The 18,590-nt window shown below is 41.7% G+C and overlaps 1 protein-coding gene across 1 annotated transcript; it reads left to right on the forward strand.

The window, feature by feature from the left end:
* The first annotated feature begins 227 nt into the window (after positions 1-227).
* Positions 228-17,670, forward strand: LOC311124570 (NACHT, LRR and PYD domains-containing protein 12-like). Its single transcript, XM_084198688.1, has 11 exons — positions 228-1,048; positions 3,625-3,741; positions 3,987-4,071; positions 4,193-4,421; positions 4,944-6,705; positions 6,998-7,370; positions 9,009-9,178; positions 13,000-13,173; positions 14,384-14,557; positions 14,993-15,039; positions 15,710-17,670. The coding sequence occupies exons 1-11, from the start codon at positions 981-983 to the stop codon at positions 16,234-16,236; spliced, it is 3,726 nt and encodes a 1,241-aa protein (XP_084054814.1). The 5' UTR covers positions 228-980; the 3' UTR covers positions 16,237-17,670.
* Positions 17,671-18,590: the final 920 nt, after the last annotated feature.

An 18,590-nucleotide genomic window follows, 5' to 3' on the forward strand; every position in this document is an offset into this window, starting at 1 on the left:
ATAACCTGACTGTTTGGATGTGTCTGTTACTTAATGTTTTATTTCTGAGAGATAATGAATAAAAGAGAACACTGTGTTAACCGTAACCAACATGCTGGATCTCTGTTTAGGGGTCAGTGCTCTAAAAGGAGTCTCTCAGGGGAGAGAGAGGAGGGGGGCCCTGCCTCTAAAAGGAGTCTCTCTGGAGAGAGAGAGGAGGGGGGCCCTGCCTCTAAAAGGAGTCTCTCTGGAGAGAGAGAGGAGGGGGGCCCTGCCTCTAAAATGAGTCTCTCTGGGGAGAGAGAGGAGGGGGGCCCTGCCTCTAAAATGAGTCTCTCTGGGGGACATGACACCAAAACTAAGACGTGAGATGACAAAATTGTTTAAGAATTTATATTAGGATATGCTATATAGGAGAAAAGAAAATCACATTTGTGTTTTTTCATCAGAAATGATTACTAATGGGTACCTTCAATATAACTATTGTATATTTGAGATGTGATTTAAAACCATTGTTTAGCTGGAATGTAATGTTTGTATCCTGTATATTTGACTGTGATACGTGGTTGTCTCACCTAGCTACCTTAAGATGAATGCATTTACAGATGCCATATCTTAATTTGACCCAGTTTCTCACAGCAGGAAAATAATCCTGCAGCAACAGCAAATGTGCATTTTTCGGTGGATTATAATTAAGGGATATTTTCTGAAGGGTTTGATAAATTTTTCATCAGGGAAAATCAAGTCTGACATTTTAAAGTGGAAATTACACACTTTAGACACCTTTATAAAGCCTTGTAGTGGTTTAATCATTTCTTTAAACAATAAAAGTGAATTGACCAACATTTCTGAAAATGGATATATAGCGTTTTGGAATGAAACTCTTCTTATGTTTCTCCATCTGAGCTCAGAGTAGATGAGAGATGTAATGTTTGTCTCTGTTGTATTGAAGTCCAATCAAGCAGGAGAGACCAGCCTCCCCTGTACCCAGCTGTGTGTCCATGAAGAGTGACCGGTCTATGGTTCAACCTTTAGGGTTTAGAGAGGGAGACTTTTCTACTGAACAAAGGTAAGAAGAACTCATGGGTGATGGTCAGTGAGTTAAACAACACTGTCTCTAGTCATTTCTCCTCTCCCATTTTCCCATTTATTTTTGTTGTTTTCATAATCCATAGGCTAAACCTTTTTTCCATTTTCATAGTCCTGAAACAATATTAAACTAACACAACATTCCCTCCCTGTGTGTGTGTGTGTGTGTGTGTGTGTGTGTGTGTGTGTGTGTGTGTGTGTGTGTGTGTGTGTGTGTGTGTGTGTGTGTGTGTGTGTGTGTGTGTGTGTGTGTGTGTGTGTGTGTGTGTGTGTGTGTGTGTCTGTCAGTGAGTGTGTGTGCACTCCCTGGATGAGGAGATGTAATCTCTCTCCTAATTGCCTAGTCACTTTTACCCCTACCTACATGTACATATTATCTCAATTAACTCAACTACCTGGTACCCCTGCACGTTGACTCAGTACTGGTACTCCTTATATATAGTCTAGTTATTACCTCAACTACCTGGTACCCCTGGACATTGACTCAGTACTGGTACTCCTTATATATAGTCTAGTTATTATCTCAACTTCCTGGTACCCCTGGACATTGACTCAGTACTGGTACTCCTTGTATATAGTCTAGTTATTACCTCAACTTCCTGGTACCCCTGCACATTGACTCAGTACTGGTACTCCTTATAGCCTCATTATTATTATTTTATTATGTTACTATTTCCTTTTTTATTTAGCTAATTTTTGTGACTTTTTAACTCTGCATTGTTGGGAAAGGACTCGTAAGTAAGCATTTCACGGTAAAGTGTACCACTGTTGTATTCGGCGCATGTGAGAAATACAATTTGATTTGATTTGAAGCTCATGCGCAGAAATACGTCATTGGGTCTAATGGTCGTCTTGTGCCGAACTGCACATGTGCAGGCCGTCAAATCAAAGGCACTCCTTCGATATAAAGTTGTTTTTGACTAACATGAAAATGTGTCAGTTTGTAAACTACTTAAGACATTTTCCAAATTAACAACTAAGGAAGTCATTTTTACCTCTCATTGACTTCTCAAACTCCCAGAAGACATTTTTTTACACCGGCAGTTGTCACAAAGTGCTTATATAGAAACCCAGTCTAAAACCCCAAAGAGCAAGCAATGCAGATGTAGAAGCACGGTGGCTAGGAAAAACTCCCTAGAAAGGCAGGAACCTAGGAAGAAACCTAGAGAGGAACCAGGCTCTGAGGGGTGGCCAGTCCTCTTCTGGCTGTGCTGGGAGGAGATTATAAGAGGATATGGCCATTAAGGCCAGATCGTTCTTCAAGATTTTCAAATGTTCATAGATGACCAACAGGGTCAAATAATAATCACTGTGGTTATAGAGGGTGCAACACGTCAGCACCTCAGGAGTAAATGTCAGTTGGCTTTTCATAGCCGAGCATTCACAGGTCGAGACAGCAGGTTCGGGACAAGGTCGCACGTCCGGTGAACAGGTCAGAGTTCCATAGCAGAAACTGGATCAGCAGAATGACAAGGTATCACGTCCGGTGGAGCATGTATCGATACTGATAGGATCGAAAGAAGGGGAGCGCTGCTCTCGGATCAGTTTTCTCCATTCAAATCGTTCCTTATAATTAGTTCACAATACTGATGACAGATCAGCTCCTAGAGAGATATTACCACCTACGGCTGCAAATATTGAGGCGGCTTATTCTAAATCACAGATTTGGCACATCATTGGGCACATGTTAGGCTACACATCATGAAATATATTGAGACAAATTACAGACCCTAGTCTACAAGTAGCAAAATATAACTCAATTAATTGAACATGAAATATATTTCAATATGATTGAAATAGGCCTATAGCCTACTGTTTATATTTTAGTGCAGTCATCACGGTTTTCATTTGAAACAAATTTGTATACGTCCCTCGTTTGAATCAATTGCAAAGACATTGGCAACTTTGTATTTGTACTCAACTTTGTTCTGAATTTATCTGCGGTCACAAAGAGACGGATAAACCATGTGATTCTATGTTTACTGGAGATCTTCTGTGTATAAAGTCATGCGGAAGGGCAAAAAAGCATCTATGATGCTCCTAGGAAGATTCTAACGATGAACTTAGCCTTAAGATGCTTTTGGGAAACCAGTCCTGGATAAGAACATCTGCTAAATGACTAAAATGTCAAATGTAAATGTTTTACATACAGATCTCATATTACTGTATTTAATGTTGTACATGTGTACAGTACTTTATTACAAATGTAGTTATTTGTTACATTTATTACTGTGTAAAACCTAGCAATACTACTGATTTCTCTGAGAGTGAGGCAGATATATAGCATTTTACAAAAGAAACACATTATTTGTCTCTGAAATGAAACCATCAAGTGATGGATTTTAAACAAATACATGTCTGTCATCGAACAATCGCATACCATGATTAGCTAGTGAAAAAACACACCAATCTCTTTCATAATTTCTTTAAACAATAAAAGCTAATTTACCAACATTTCTGAAAATGGATATGTAGCGTTTTGGAATGAAACTCTTGTTTCCCCATCTGAGCTCAGAGTAGATGAGAGACGTAATGTTTGACTCTGTTGTGTTGAAGCCCAATCAAGCAGGAGAGACCAGCCTCCCCTGTACCCAGCTGTGCGTCCATGAAGAGTGACAAGTCTATGGGTCGTCCTATATGGTTTAGAGAGGGATACTTTTCTACTAAACAAAGGTAATAAGAACTCATGGGTCACGGTCAGTGAGTTAAACAACACTGTCTCTAGTCATTTCTCCTCTCCCATTTTCCCATTTATTTTTGTTGTTTTCATAATCCATAGGCTAATCCTTTTTTCCATTTTCATAGTCCTGAAACAATATTAAACAAACACTACATTCCCTCTGTGTGTGTGTGTGTGTGTGTGTGTTTGTGTGTGTGTGTGTGTGTGTGTGTGTGTGTGTGTGATATTTTGTCCACAGAAGCCAACATCAGAGATCAGAGTCAGATATTCTCAGTGGTCAGTCTTCCCAGAGTCATCAAACACACCTGGCCTCCATATTCAGTGTATGTGGTCCTGTTATGTACATTTGTTTTTGTTTACCTCAAGTAAAGCTGATCTGTCAATCAAATGTTAATGAGAAAGCATTTAGTCTCTTGCTTAACTTATTTACTTGATTTATTTCAGTTGCTTGAAGAGAATATTATGACATTTTTGAAGAAGGAGCTGAAGATGTTCAAGAGGATTCTTAGTCCAGAACTCCCAGAAAGCTTTGAGAGTCAGAAGCAGGATAAGGAAGTGGTGGATGCTGAAGATGAGAAGCAGGAGAGCAGTGCCAGAGAGGGGGCTCTGAAGATCACACTGCACGTCCTGAGGAAAATGAACCAGAAGGAGCTTGCTGACACACTGGAGAAAAGTAAGAGCTGTCTGCCTCATGTTGAATGCTGTTTTAGAACATTTAAAAGCTGTAGCTAAAGTACAGCTAAAGTAGCTGTGTAACTCAAAGATATTGTAGCAGCCTTAATACAACACCTAGTGACCTCATCAAGTAGCAGCAGGGATGTGTTGTGTGGATTCATTTAGACAGAGAGAGAGAGAGAGAGAGAGAGAGAGAGAGAGAGAGAGAGAGAGAGAGAGAGAGAGAGAGAGAGAGAGAGAGAGAGAGAGAGAGAGAGAGAGAGAGAGAGAGAGAGAGAGAGAGAGAGAGAGAGAGAGAGAGAGAGAGAGAGAGAGAGAGACAACATTATTAATGCCATCAATAATACCAATAATGATATAAATCAGTCACACCAGTGTGTAATGCATTATGAAAACATTTACAGATTTATACAGACAGTTAAGAGAATAAATTAATATAATTTAAACTTTATAAGACAGTCTTACAAAACAGTAGGCTTTAAAACAGGTGTAATATTAATATCCTCTGTGTTATTTCTAGATTCTGATGAGCTTGCTGTGATTTGCCAACGTGAACTCAAATCTAATCTAAAGAAGAAGTTTCAATGTGTATTTGAGGGGATCGCTAAACAAGGAAACCCAACACTTCTCAATAAGATCTACACAGAGCTCTACATCACAGAGGGTGGAACAGGAGAGGTCAATAATGAACATGAGCTGAGACAGATTGAGACAACAACCAGGAAACAAGCAAGACCAGAGACTGCAATCAAATGTAACGACATCTTCAGACCCTTAACTGGACAAGACAAACTTACCAGAACTGTGCTGACAAAGGGAGTCGCTGGCATTGGAAAAACAGTCTCTGTGCAGAAGTTCATTCTGGACTGGGCTGAAGGAAAAGCAAATCAGGATGTCCAATTTGTATTTTCATTCCCTTTTCGGCAGCTGAATTTGATGAAAAAGAAAAAACACACTTTGATTGAACTTCTCAATCACTTCTCAATGGAAACCAAAGAATCAAGAATCTCCAACTACGACAAGTACAAAGTTCTGTTCATCTTTGATGGTCTGGATGAGTGCCGACTGCCCCTAGACTTCCAGAAGAACAAGATATGTTGTGACGTCACAAAGTCAACCTCAGTGGATGTTCTGCTGACAAATCTCATCAAGGGAAATCTGCTTCCCTCTGCTCTCCTCTGGATAACTACCCGACCTGCAGCAGCCAATAAGATCCCTTCAGTGTGTGTTGACCAGGTGACAGAGGTACGAGGGTTCAATGACCCACAGAAGGAGGAGTACTTCAGGAAGAGATTCAGTGATGAGGACCTGGCCAGCAGAGTCATCTCACACATAAAGACATCAAGGAGCCTCCACATCATGTGCCATATTCCAGTCTTCTGTTGGATTTCTGCAATAGTCCTTGAACACATGCTGAAACATAAGAGCGAAGAGATGCCCAAGACTCTGACTGAGATGTACTCACACCTTGTGGTGTTTCATACCAAACAGAAGAATGAAAAGTATCTTGGGAAAGAAGAGACAGGTCCACACTGGAATAAAGAGAGCATTCTTTCACTGGGAAAACTGGCTTTTCAACAGCTTGTGAATGGCAATCTGATTTTCTATGAAGAAGACCTGAAAGAGGCTGGCATTGATGTCAATGAAGCCTCAGTGTACTCAGGATTGTGCACACAGATCTTTAAAGAGGAATGTGGGCTGTACCAGGACAAGGTGTACTGCTTCGTGCATCTGAGCATTCAGGAGTTTCTGGCTGCTGTATATGTGTTCCTCTCATTCATCAACAACAATGAGAATCTAATGGCCGAACCTCAAGTTACTGAAGTTAGTGTCTACAAGAGTGCTGTGGATAAAGCCTTACAAAGTGAGACAGGAAACCTGGACCTGTTCCTCCGCTTCCTTCTGGGCCTCTCACTGGAGTCCAATCAGAAGCACTTACGAGGTCTACTGACAAAGACAAGAAGCAGCTCACAGAGCCATGAAGAAACAGTCAAGTACATCAAGGAGAAGATCAGGAAGAATCCCTCTCCAGAGAGGTGCATCAATCTGTTCCACTGTCTGAATGAACTGAATGACCATTCTCTAGTGGAGGAGATCCAAAGATACCTGAGATCAGGAAGTCTCTCAGAAGAAGAACTGTCACCTGCACAGTGGTCAGCTCTGGTCTTTGTGTTGCTGACTTCAGAAAAGGAGCTGGATGTGTTTGACCTGAATAAATTCTCCAGCTCAGAGGAAGGTCTTCTGAGGCTGCTGCCAGTGGTCAAAGCCTCCAGAGCTGCTCTGTGAGTACATAAAATGACATTTAAGTACTAATCATCAGGAAGAAATATTCAGTTTAGAGAATAATATATATTATAATATGTATATAATATATTATATTATATTGAAAAACTTACTGAATCAATGCATTGATGTTCACATTAGTATAACAATATGACCATACAATTCTAGGAGACGGAAGATTAATCTATATGTTGTTTAAGAGAATAAACCAAATGCATCTGCCATTGTCCTTCTACACTACTGGTGTTAAATTAACAGTGTGTTTGTGAAATCATGATGATGTCTTTGCAGGCTGTCATTCTGTGGACTCACAGAGAAAGGCTGTGCTTCTCTGGTATCAGCTCTGAAGTCAAACCCCTCACACCTGAGAGAGCTGGATCTGAGTAACAATGTCATGAAGGATACAGGAGTGAAGCTGCTCTCTGCTGTCCTGGGGAATCCCCACTGTAAACTGGAGACTCTGAGGTCAGTATTCCTGTATCACTCAATGAACACACACTCATTGGACACACACACACACACACACACACACACAATGATTAATTTAGTAGTGTTTAGAAACATGTTATCTACTGTTAATAATGATACATTAATTCATGTATATACAGTACCAGTCAAAAGTTTGGACACACCTACTCATTCAAGGGTTTGTCTTAATTTTTTCCATTGTAGAATAATAGTGAAGACATCAAAACTATGGAATAACAAATATGGAATAATGTAGTAACCAAAAAAGTGTTAAACAAATGAAAATATATTTTATATTTGAAATTCTTCAAATAGCCACCCTTTGTCTTGATGACAGTTTTGCACACTCTTGGCATTCTCTCAACCAGCTTCACCTGGAATGCTTTTCCAACAGTCTTGAAGGAGTTCCCACATATGCTGAGCACTTGTTGGCTGCTTTTCCTTCACTCTGCCGTCCGACTCATCCCAAACCATCTCAATTGGGTTGAGGTCGGGTGATTATGGAGGTCAGGTCATCTGATGCAGCACTCAATCCCTCTCCTTACACAGTCTGGAAGTGTGTTGGGTCATTGTCCTGTTGAAAAACAAATGATAGTCTCACTAAGCCCAAACCAGATGGGATGGCGTATCGCTGCAGAATGCTGTGGTAGCCATGCTGGTTAAGTGTGCCTTGAATTCTAAATAAATCACAGACAGTGTCACCAGCAAAGCACCCCCACACCATAACACCTCCTCCTCCATGCTTTACGGTGGGAACTACACATGCCGAGATCATCCGTTCACCCACACCGCTTCTCACAAAGACACGGCGGTTGGAACCAAAAATCTCAAATTTGGACTCCAGGCCAAAGGACAAATGTCCACCTGTGTAATGTCCATTACTCGTGATTCTTGGCCCAAGCAAGTCTCTTCTTATTATTGGGGTCCTTTTGTAGTGGTTTCTTTGCAGCAATTCGACCATGAAAGCCTGATTCACACAGTCACCTCTGAACAGTTGATGTTGAGCTGTGTCTGTGACTTGAACTCTGTGAATAATTTATTTGGGCTGCAATTTCTGAGGCTGGTAACTCTGATGAACTTATCCTCTGCAGCAGAGGTAACTTTGGGTCTTCCATTCCTGTGGCGGTCCTCATGAGAGCTAGTTTCATCATAGTGCTTGATATTTTTAACGACTGCACTTGAAGAAACTTTAAAAGTTCTTGAAATGTTCCGTATTGACTGACCATCATGTCTTAAGGTAATGATGGACTGTCATTTCTCTTTGCTTATTTGAGCAGTTCTTGCCATAAATGGACTTGGTCTTTTACCAAATAGGGCTATCTTCTGTATACCCCCCCTACCTTGTCACAACACAACTGATTGGCTCAAACGCATTAAGAAGGAAAGAAATTCCACAAATTAACTTTTAAGAAGGCACACCTGTTAATTGAAATGAATTCCAGGTGACTACCTCATGAAGCTGGTTGAGAGAATGGCAAGAGTGTGCAAAGCTGTCATCAAGGCAAAGGGTGGCTATTTGAAGAATCTAAAATCTAAAATATATTTTGATTTGTTAAACCCTTTTTTGGTTACTACATGATTCCATATGTGTTATTTCATAGTTTTGATGTCTTCACTAATATTCCACAATGTAAAAAATAGTAAAAATAAAGAAAAACCCTTGAATGTGTAGGTGTGTCCAAACTCTCGACTAGTAGGAGTGTGTATATATACATATATGAATAGATATGGCAGGTTTCAGGACTCTGATGTATCTGAAAATGTTGAAAAAATATATTTTCACCACCAAAGAATTGCAGTGTGGTTTTAATATGATTTGACTCTTTGCAGGCTGTCAGGCTGTCTAGTCACAGAGGAAGGCTGTGCTTCTCTGGTCTCAGCTCTGAAGTCAAACCCCTCACACCTGAGAGAGCTGGATCTGAGTAACAATGACCTGAAGGATTCAGGAGTGAAGCTGCTCTCTGCTGTCCTGGGGAATCCCCACTGTAAACTGGAGACTCTGAGGTCAGTATTCCTGTAGTTGGTCAACAAGTGATAACTGTTCACCAGATCCACATGTGTTTACCAGGCACACATAGTCCACACCATATGTGTTTGGACAGTGAAGCTTACAGTTTTAAATTTGGTGCTATGCTCCAGCATTTTGGATTTCAGATATAATGTTTCATATTAGGCAACAGTACAGAATGTCAGCTTTTATTTTAGGGTATTCATACATATCTGTGTTACTGTTTTGAAATGAAAGCACTTTATGTATCTATTTCTCCCATTTGAAAAAGTCGTAATAATTTGGACATATTCACTTATATTGTATTAAAGTAGTCATAAGTTTAGTATTTGGTCCCATATTCCTTACCTGCAGTGATTACATCAAGCTTGTGATTCTACAAACTGGTTTAATGCATTTGCAGTTTGTCTTGGTTGTGTTTTGGATTATGTTTTTCCCAATAGAAACTGAATGGTGAATAATGTCCTGTCATTTTGGAGTCACTTCACTTGTATTGTCAGTAAGAATAGAAGATGTTTCTGAACACTTCTACATTCATGTGGATGCTACCATGATTATGAATAATCATGAATGAATCGTGAATAATGATGAATGAGAAAGTTACAGAGGAACAAGGATCATACCCCCTCTGTTATTGGTAATGGTTAGAGGTTAGCATGTTTTGTTGTAGCCTCTGTAACATTCTCACTCATTATTATTCATGATTCATTCATGATTATTCTTAATCATGGCATCATCAGGATTAATTTAGTAGTGTTTAGAAACATGTTATCTACTCACTTAGACAGAAAATTACTCCAGTCATCATCCACCATTCAGTTACTATCGGGCAAAACATAACCCAAAACACAACCAAAACAAACTGCAAATGCAACCAACGAGTTTGGGACCAAATACTAAACTTTTGACTACTTTAATACATTATGAGTGAATTTATCAAAATATGTATGACTTCTTCAAAAGTGGGGGACTAGATACATAAAGTGCTTTCATTTCTAAATGGTGAAACAGATATGTATTCAAATACCCTCAAATAATAGGTGACATTATATACTGTCACCTCATATGAAACATTTGATCTCAAATCCAAAATGCTGGTGTATAGAGCCACATTTAAAATGTTAGCTTCACTGTCAAAATAGATATGGTGTGGACTATATACTCAATACAATCTACCGTAATTTTCGGACTATAAGCCGTGCCTTTTTTCCAATTTTTCGACCCCTGCGGTTTATATAACGGTGCGGCTAATCTATGGATTTTTACAGCTAACGGCCACTAGAAGACCTCCTAAATCTATGGATTTTACAGGTTACAGTCCACCAACTTTAACTCTTTGGGCTCTATGACCGGTCCGCGCCCCCCACCTTTAAGCGGCGGGCTCCAGCAGGAAAAGCTGGAGGCCGGAAAAGAGTGAGACAGGTAGCGCGCAAAAGTAAAAGTGGAACCGAGAGTGGTACGAGAGACAGAACGAGAGACAGAACGAGAGACTGAACGAGAGCAAGACAGACAGACATTACGAGAGCGAGACAGTTTGTGCAAAGGAAGTTTTCATGCACAAACCCTCATTATGGAAAACAAACGTAGAAATGCATATGATGCAGCTTTTAAGTTAAAGGCAGTCAATCTGGCTATAAAAGAAGGAAATAGAGCTGCTGCATGTAGCCTTGGCATCAATGAGTCAATGGTGAGACGTTGGAGACGCCAGCGGGAAGAACTGTCTCAATGCAAAAAGTCAAAAAAAGCTTTCAGAGGTAATAAAAGCAGATGGCCCGAACTTGAAGACTTTCTTGAAGATTGGGTGAACACACAGAGAGCAGACGGCCGAGGTGTTTCCACCGTGCAGATCCGACTGAAAGCTGAAACAGTCGCCACCGAAATGAAAATTGAAAATTTTAGAGGTGGACCATCCTGGTGTTTCAGATTTATGAGACGAAAGGGACTCTCCATCAGGGCGCGGACGACTGTGTGTCAGCAAATCCCTCCCGACTACCAGGAAAAAATAACAAACTTCAGCGAATTCACACAAAGAATGATAGAGGAATATTCCATCGGACCGGACCAGATCATAAATATGGATGAAGTGCCTTTGACGTTTGACCTGCCTCTCACTAGGACTGTTAACAAGAAAGGTGAATCGTCCATCACGTTGAGAACCACTGGCCACGAGAGAACGAATTTCACTTGTGTTCTTGGCTGCACAGCATCTGGATTAAAGCTTCTGCCAATGGTGATTTTTAAGCGGATTACAATGCCAAAAGAAAAGATCCTGAACGGCATTTCCTTTAAAGTCAACAAGAAAGGGTGGATGATGGAAAGCGTAATGAATGAGTGGCTGAATGAGTGGCTGAATGAGTGGCTGAATGAGTGGCTGAATGAGTGCTACGTCAAGCGCCCTGGAGGATTCTTTCGCCAAAAAAAAGCTTTGCTCGTTTTGGACAGCATGAGGGCCCATATAACGGATTATGTGAAAGCAGCCATCAAGAGCACAAACTCGATTCCAGCTGTGATTCCTGGGGGCACAACGAAGAATCTGCAGCCACTCGACATCAGTGTCAATCGTGCGTTCAAAGTGGCACTAAGCGTTCAGTGGGAGGCGTGGATGACTAGCGGCGATAAATCATTCACCAAAACTGGTCGCATGCGAAAAGCAACTTTCGCTCAAGTTTGCGAGTGGATCCTGATAGCGTGGAGGAGTGTCAAAACATCCACGATCATTAACGGGTTCCGAAAGACTGGACTGCTGCGTGATGAAGAGGAGGACGTCGCCACAGCTGAGGCCCTTCAGAGGCTGTTTGATTCCGACAGTGACGAAGAGGAGTTCGTTGGTTTTGAGAGCGTCAACGAAGGAGAGAGGAGAGTGGCTGACGAAGCCACCCTGAGCCTGTTCGTTTCCGACACTGAAGATGAGGACTTTGGTGGTTTTAGTACGCAGGAAGAAGACGGAGATGAGGATTAATGACTTGACTTTTCTGGTTACAGCCGTGTACTGCACCTTAGCCTAAAAGATGAAGACGAGAATTAATGACTTTTCTGGTAGGCTGATTACCGTATATTTTAAGCAGCCGTGTTGCTGCAACTTTAGGTTTACGCGCTTACTGTCGTGTTACAGGCACTTTATTTTGCACTTTTAAAAAAAACACATTTAATTTAGCCATTGATATTGCCTCGTCAAGCGCTGTAAGCTTTGTTTTTTGTTATGGTACTACTGTAGGCTATAATGTAGATAAATATTCAAAGATGTGCACAGTTTTTCAAGGTTTTTCAAAAATAACCAAAGTTAAGTGGTTAAATGATTGTGACGCTATTAACTAATTTTGCTGGAATACGTTATGCAAATATGCAACTTGTTTGTTGAAATGTTAATAAATGGGAGCTTCCTCAAGCAGCCATCTCTCTCCCGACAATCCCCTCTGTGCACGAACCCTTACATATGGTAATTAAACATTAAAACACCTGCGGCTTATAGTCCAGTGCGTCTTATATATGTACACATCATTCAATTTAGCTGCTGCGGCTTATACTCCGGTGCGCCTTATAGTGCGGAAAATACGGTAAATCTGATACCTCACTGTCTGTCTTTTGACTGATACTGCTTTTTAAACTGCTCTGGTCAGTCAACTCAAATATTTGTACTATACATGTTTCTCTCTACAAGCAATATTATGATCATTTCTAATAATGATACATTCATTTATGAATGGATATGGCAGGTTTCAGGACACTGATATATCTGAATATGTTGTAAAATATACTACCACAATTTTCACCACCAAAGAATAGCAGTGTGGTTTTAATATGATTTGACTCTTTGCAGGCTGTCAGGCTGTCTAGTCACAGAGGAAGGCTGTGATTCTCTTGTCTCAGCTCTGAAGTCAAACCCCTCACACCTGAGAGAGCTGGATCTGAGTAACAATGACCTGAAAGATTCAGGAGTGAAGCTGCTCTCTGCTGGACTGGGGAATCCCCACTGTAAACTGGAGACTCTGAGGTCAGTATTCATGTAGTTGGTCAACAAGTGATAACTGTTCACCAGATCCACATGTGTTTACCAGGCACACATAGTCCACACCATATGTGTTTGGACAGTGAAGCTTACAGTTTTACATTTGGTGCTATGCTCCAGCATTTTGGATTTCAGATAAAATGTTTCATATTAGGCAACAGTACATAATGTCACCTTTTATTTGATGTTAATGGTGAGAGGTTAGCATGTTTTGTTGTAGCCTCTGTAACTTTCTCACTCATAATTATTCATGATTCATTCATGATTTTTCTCAATCTGTCACGCCCTGGCTCTGGGGACACTGTTATGTTGAGCCAGGGTGTGTAGTTCTATGTTTGTATTTCTATGTTGGCCTGAGTGACTCCCAATCATAGGCAACGAGTGTCAGCTGGTGCTGGTTGTCTCTGATTGGGAGCCATATTTAAACTGTGTCTTTCCCTTTGTGTTTGTGGGTTTTTGTTCCAGTGTGGTTTTGTGTTAGACCGTGGACATCACGTTATCGTTTATTGTTTTGTTCGGTTGTTCACAAATAAAGAATATGTTTGCCTTCAACGCTGCGCCTTGGTCCTCCTCCTTAGACGATCGTGACACAATCATGGCAGTCACAGGCTTGATTTAGTCATTGCATTAAAAGAATATGGGACCAAATACTAAACTTTTGACTACTTTAATACACTATAAGTTAATTGGTCAGAATACTTGACTTCTTGAAAAAGGGGGACTAGATACATAAAGGGCTTTTATTTCTAAACGGTGAAACAGATATGTATTAAAATACCCTCAAATAAAAGGTGACATTATATACTGTCACCTCATATGACACATCTGATCTGAAATCCAAAATGCTGGAGTATAGAGCCACATTTAAAATGTTAGCTTCACTGTCAAAATACATATGGAGTGGACTATAAACTCAATACAATCTAAATCTGATACCTCACTGTCTGTCTTTTGACTGATACTGCTTTTTAATCTGGTCTGGTTAATCTACTCAAATATTTGTACTATACATTTTTCTATCTACAAGCAATACTTTAAATAATTTGTCATTTCTAATAATGATACATTAATTTATGAATAGATATGGCAGGTTTCAGGACACTGATATATCTTAATATGTAGAAAAAATATACTGCCACTATTTTCACCACCAAAGAATAACAGTGTGATTTTAATATGATTTGACTCTTTGCAGGCTGTCAGGCTGTCTAGTCACAGAGGAAGGCTGTGCTTCTCTGGTTTCAGCTCTGAAGTCAAACCCCTCACACCTGAGAGAGCTGGACCTGAGCTACAATCACCCAGGAGACTCAGGAGTCAGACTGCTCTCTGCTGGACTGGAGGATCCACACTGCAGACTGGAGAAACTCAAGTATGTAGAGGGTTTATGTCAATGTTCATATCAGACATGTTGGAGTTATCAGGCTAGTTAAGACAAACATTCTGACCACCACTTGGACTAAGTTATATAAAGACTGTGTGTGTGTGTGTGTGTGTGTGTGTGTGTGTGTGTGTGTGTGTGTGTGTGTGTGTGTGTGTGTGTGTGTGTGTGTGTGTGTGTGTGTGTGTGTGTGTGTGTGTGTGTGTGTGTGGGTCCAGTGTGTGTGTGTGTGTGTGTGTGTGTGTGGGTCCAGTGTGTGTGTGTGGGTCCAGTGTGTGTGTGTGTGGGTCCAGTGTGTGTGTGTGTGTGTGTGTCTGTGTGTGTGTGTGTCCAGTGTGTATGTGTGTCCAGTGTGTGTGTGTGTGTGTGTGTGTGAGTTCAGGTGTATCCCTCAATGACTGTCTGTTCTTCTGCTTACCGCTACAGTGTGGAACATGGTGGAGAGAACACAATTAAACCTGGACTTAGAAAATGTGAGTGTTGACTGCTGTGAAGAATATGACTAAGAATAAGTCTTAATTCAAGTGAAGTCAAAGTCAAAGACCAGAATCATTACTTACTTGGTCATATTAAATATCAGCTGTAGTTCTACAGAAGCACAAATCAGGGACACCAAAGTTTACAAAGAGTTGCTTTGACAATATGTGTGTCTGTGTATGTGTGTGGCGTGTTCGTGTTATATTAGAAATGTGTGTGTGTGTGTGTGTGTGTGTGTGTTCAGGATGTGTGTGTGTGTGTGTGTGTGTGTGTGTGTGTGTGTGTGTGTGTGTGTGTGTGTGTGTAATTAATGGGAATAAGTGTGCATGCATGAAGGTGTGTGTGTGTTCAGGGTGTGTGTGTTCAGGGTTTGTGTGTTCATGCATACAGGTGTGAGTGTGTATCCAGTGTGTTTGTGTGTGTGTGTGTGTGTTTGTGTTTGTTCAGGATGTGTGTGTTTGTGTGTGTGTGTTTGTTCAGGATGTGTATGTTTGTGTGTGTGTGTGTGTGTTCAGGATGTGTGTGTTTGTGTGTGTGTGTTTGTTCCGGATGTGTATGTTTGTGTGTGTGTGTGTGTTCAGGATGTGTGTGTTTCTGTGTATGTTCAGGGTGTGTGTGTTCAGGATGATGATGATTTGTAATATTGTGTCTGGTTTCATCCATCAGATGTCTGTGATCTCACACTGGACCCAAACACAGTAGACAGACTCCTCTCTCTGTCTGAGGAGAACAGAAAGGTGACATATAGGAGGGGTGAGGAGCAGCCGTATCCTGATCACCCAGAGAGATTTGAGGGCTGTGGACAGGTGCTGTGTAGAGAGGGTCTGACTGGGCGCTGTTACTGGGAGGTAGAGTGGAGTGGGGGTGGAGCTGGTATAGGAGTGACATATAAAGGAATCAGCAGGAGAGGAGAAGGTGATGAATGTGGGATTGGATGTAATGACAAGTCCTGGAGTCTGATCTGCTTTGACTACAGTTACTCTACCAGGCACAATGATAAGTCCACTACCATAGACATCCCCCCCTCCAGCTCCCACAGAGTAGGAGTGTATCTGGACTGGCCAGCCGGCACTCTGTCCTTCTACAGAGTCTCCTCTGACACACTGACCCACCTGTACACATTCCACTCCACATTCACTGAGCCCCTCTATCCAGGGTTTGGGGTTTGGGTTGACTCCTCAGTGTCCCTGTAAATAATAACCATGGTAACACTGACACACACACACAAACTGGACACACACACACACACACACACACTGGACACACACACCCTGGATACACACACAAACACACACACTGGACACATACACACTGGACACACACACACACTGGACACACACACACACACTGGATACACATACTGAACACACACACACTGGACACAAACACACACACACACACACACACACTTTACACACACGCACACACACACACTGAACACACACACACACTGGACACGCATCCACACACACACACTGGACACACACATACATACACATTGGACACACACACACACACTGAACACACACACACTGAACACACACACACTGGACACACACACACACACACTGAACAAACACACTGAAAACACACACACACACACTTAACACACACACTGAACACACAATCACACACACACACTGGACACACACTGAACACACACACACTGAACACACACACTGGACACACACACACTGAACACACAAACTGGGCACACACACACTGAACACACACACACACATGACACACACACACTGGATACACACACACATGACACAAACACACACACACACTGGACACACACACACCCAATGGACACACACACACACAGGACACACACATACACTCTGCACACATACACACTGGATACACACACACACTAGACATACCCACACTGGACACAAACACACACTGGATACACACACACTGGACACACACACACTAGACATACACACACTGGACACACACACACACACTGGACACACACACACACACACACACTGGACACAAACACACACACACTGGACACACACACACACAGGACACACACACACACACCAAGGACACACACACACACACACTGGACACACACACACTGAACACACACTGGACACACACACACACACACACACACTGGACACAAACACACACACACTGGACACACACCTACATACACATTGGACATACACACACTGAACACACACACACTGGACACACACACTGGACACACACACACACACACTGAACACACAATCACACACACACACACTGAACACACACTGAACACACACACACTGAACACACGCACTGGACACACACACTGAAAACACAAACTGGGCACACACACACTGAACACACACACACACGCATGACACACACACACTGGACACACACACACACAATGGACTCACACACACACACACTGGACACACACACACACTGGACAAACACACGCAGGATACACACACACACACACACACACACACTGGACACACACAGGACACACACACACTGGACAGACACACACTGGACACACACACATTGAACACACACAGGACACACACACTGGACACACACACACACACACACGCTGAACACATTTCCATGTGTTGGATTCTGTGGGGATCTATTTTTTTTTTTTTTTTTTTTTTTTTTTTAGTCATTTAGCAGACGCTCTTATCCAGAGCGACTTACAGTTAGTGAATACATATTTTTTATACTGCCCCCCCCGTGGGAATCAAACCCACAACCCTGGCGTTGCAAACGCCATGCTCTATCAACTGAGCTACATCCCTACCGGCCATTCCCTCCCCTACCCTGGACGACGCTGGGCCAATTGTGCGTCGTCATAACTGGATGGACTAACTTAGAAAGAATGCATTAATGATTAAAGCATAAAAGGTTTATACTGTACTGATATGAATTGTTTCACATAACAGGCTGTGATTCATGTGAGGAACGTTAGGGGCTAGGATGAGATAAAACTATTCTTACAGATAAGACTTGTATTTCTCACAGATACGAACACTGCCTCTTTGTTGTCTGTGAACCGTTGTCTGTGAACCGTCCTTGAACGTAGGTATTTAGAGTACAGTGGAACGGTGTCTATGGGTGATGACTCCACAGGTTGTGATGATAACAACTTATGCCTGGCAACAGTGTGCAACAAGTGGAGCACCAAGGTGTTGGGACCAGCCTGTGCGCCAACGGATTGGCTGAGTAAGTCTAAACCACGCTCAGTCTCTACTCTGATTGGCCAGCAGGGAGCGGGAACTATCTCTGTCAGATTATTTGAAGAAGAACTCATAACAATGGATCAGTTCTCTGAGTGCCCTGCGTGGTATTTCAGTGGACCCATATATACGAATATCATATTTACCATTCAAGTGTTTGCATTAATTAAAATACTAGTCTATTTTAGAAGACGTGTATTGACCTCTTTTGTTCCTAATACCAGATTTGAATTGACGCAACTTAACAATTCTGATGAAAGGAAATCCCATATAGCCTACTGGACAGGACTTTGCTATGGCATCTTCTGTTTGGG

The sequence above is a fragment of the Coregonus lavaretus genome (assembly GCF_964263955.1).
Source record: "Coregonus lavaretus genome assembly, contig: HAP1_SCAFFOLD_3204, whole genome shotgun sequence".
Lineage (NCBI taxonomy): Eukaryota > Metazoa > Chordata > Actinopteri > Salmoniformes > Salmonidae > Coregonus > Coregonus lavaretus.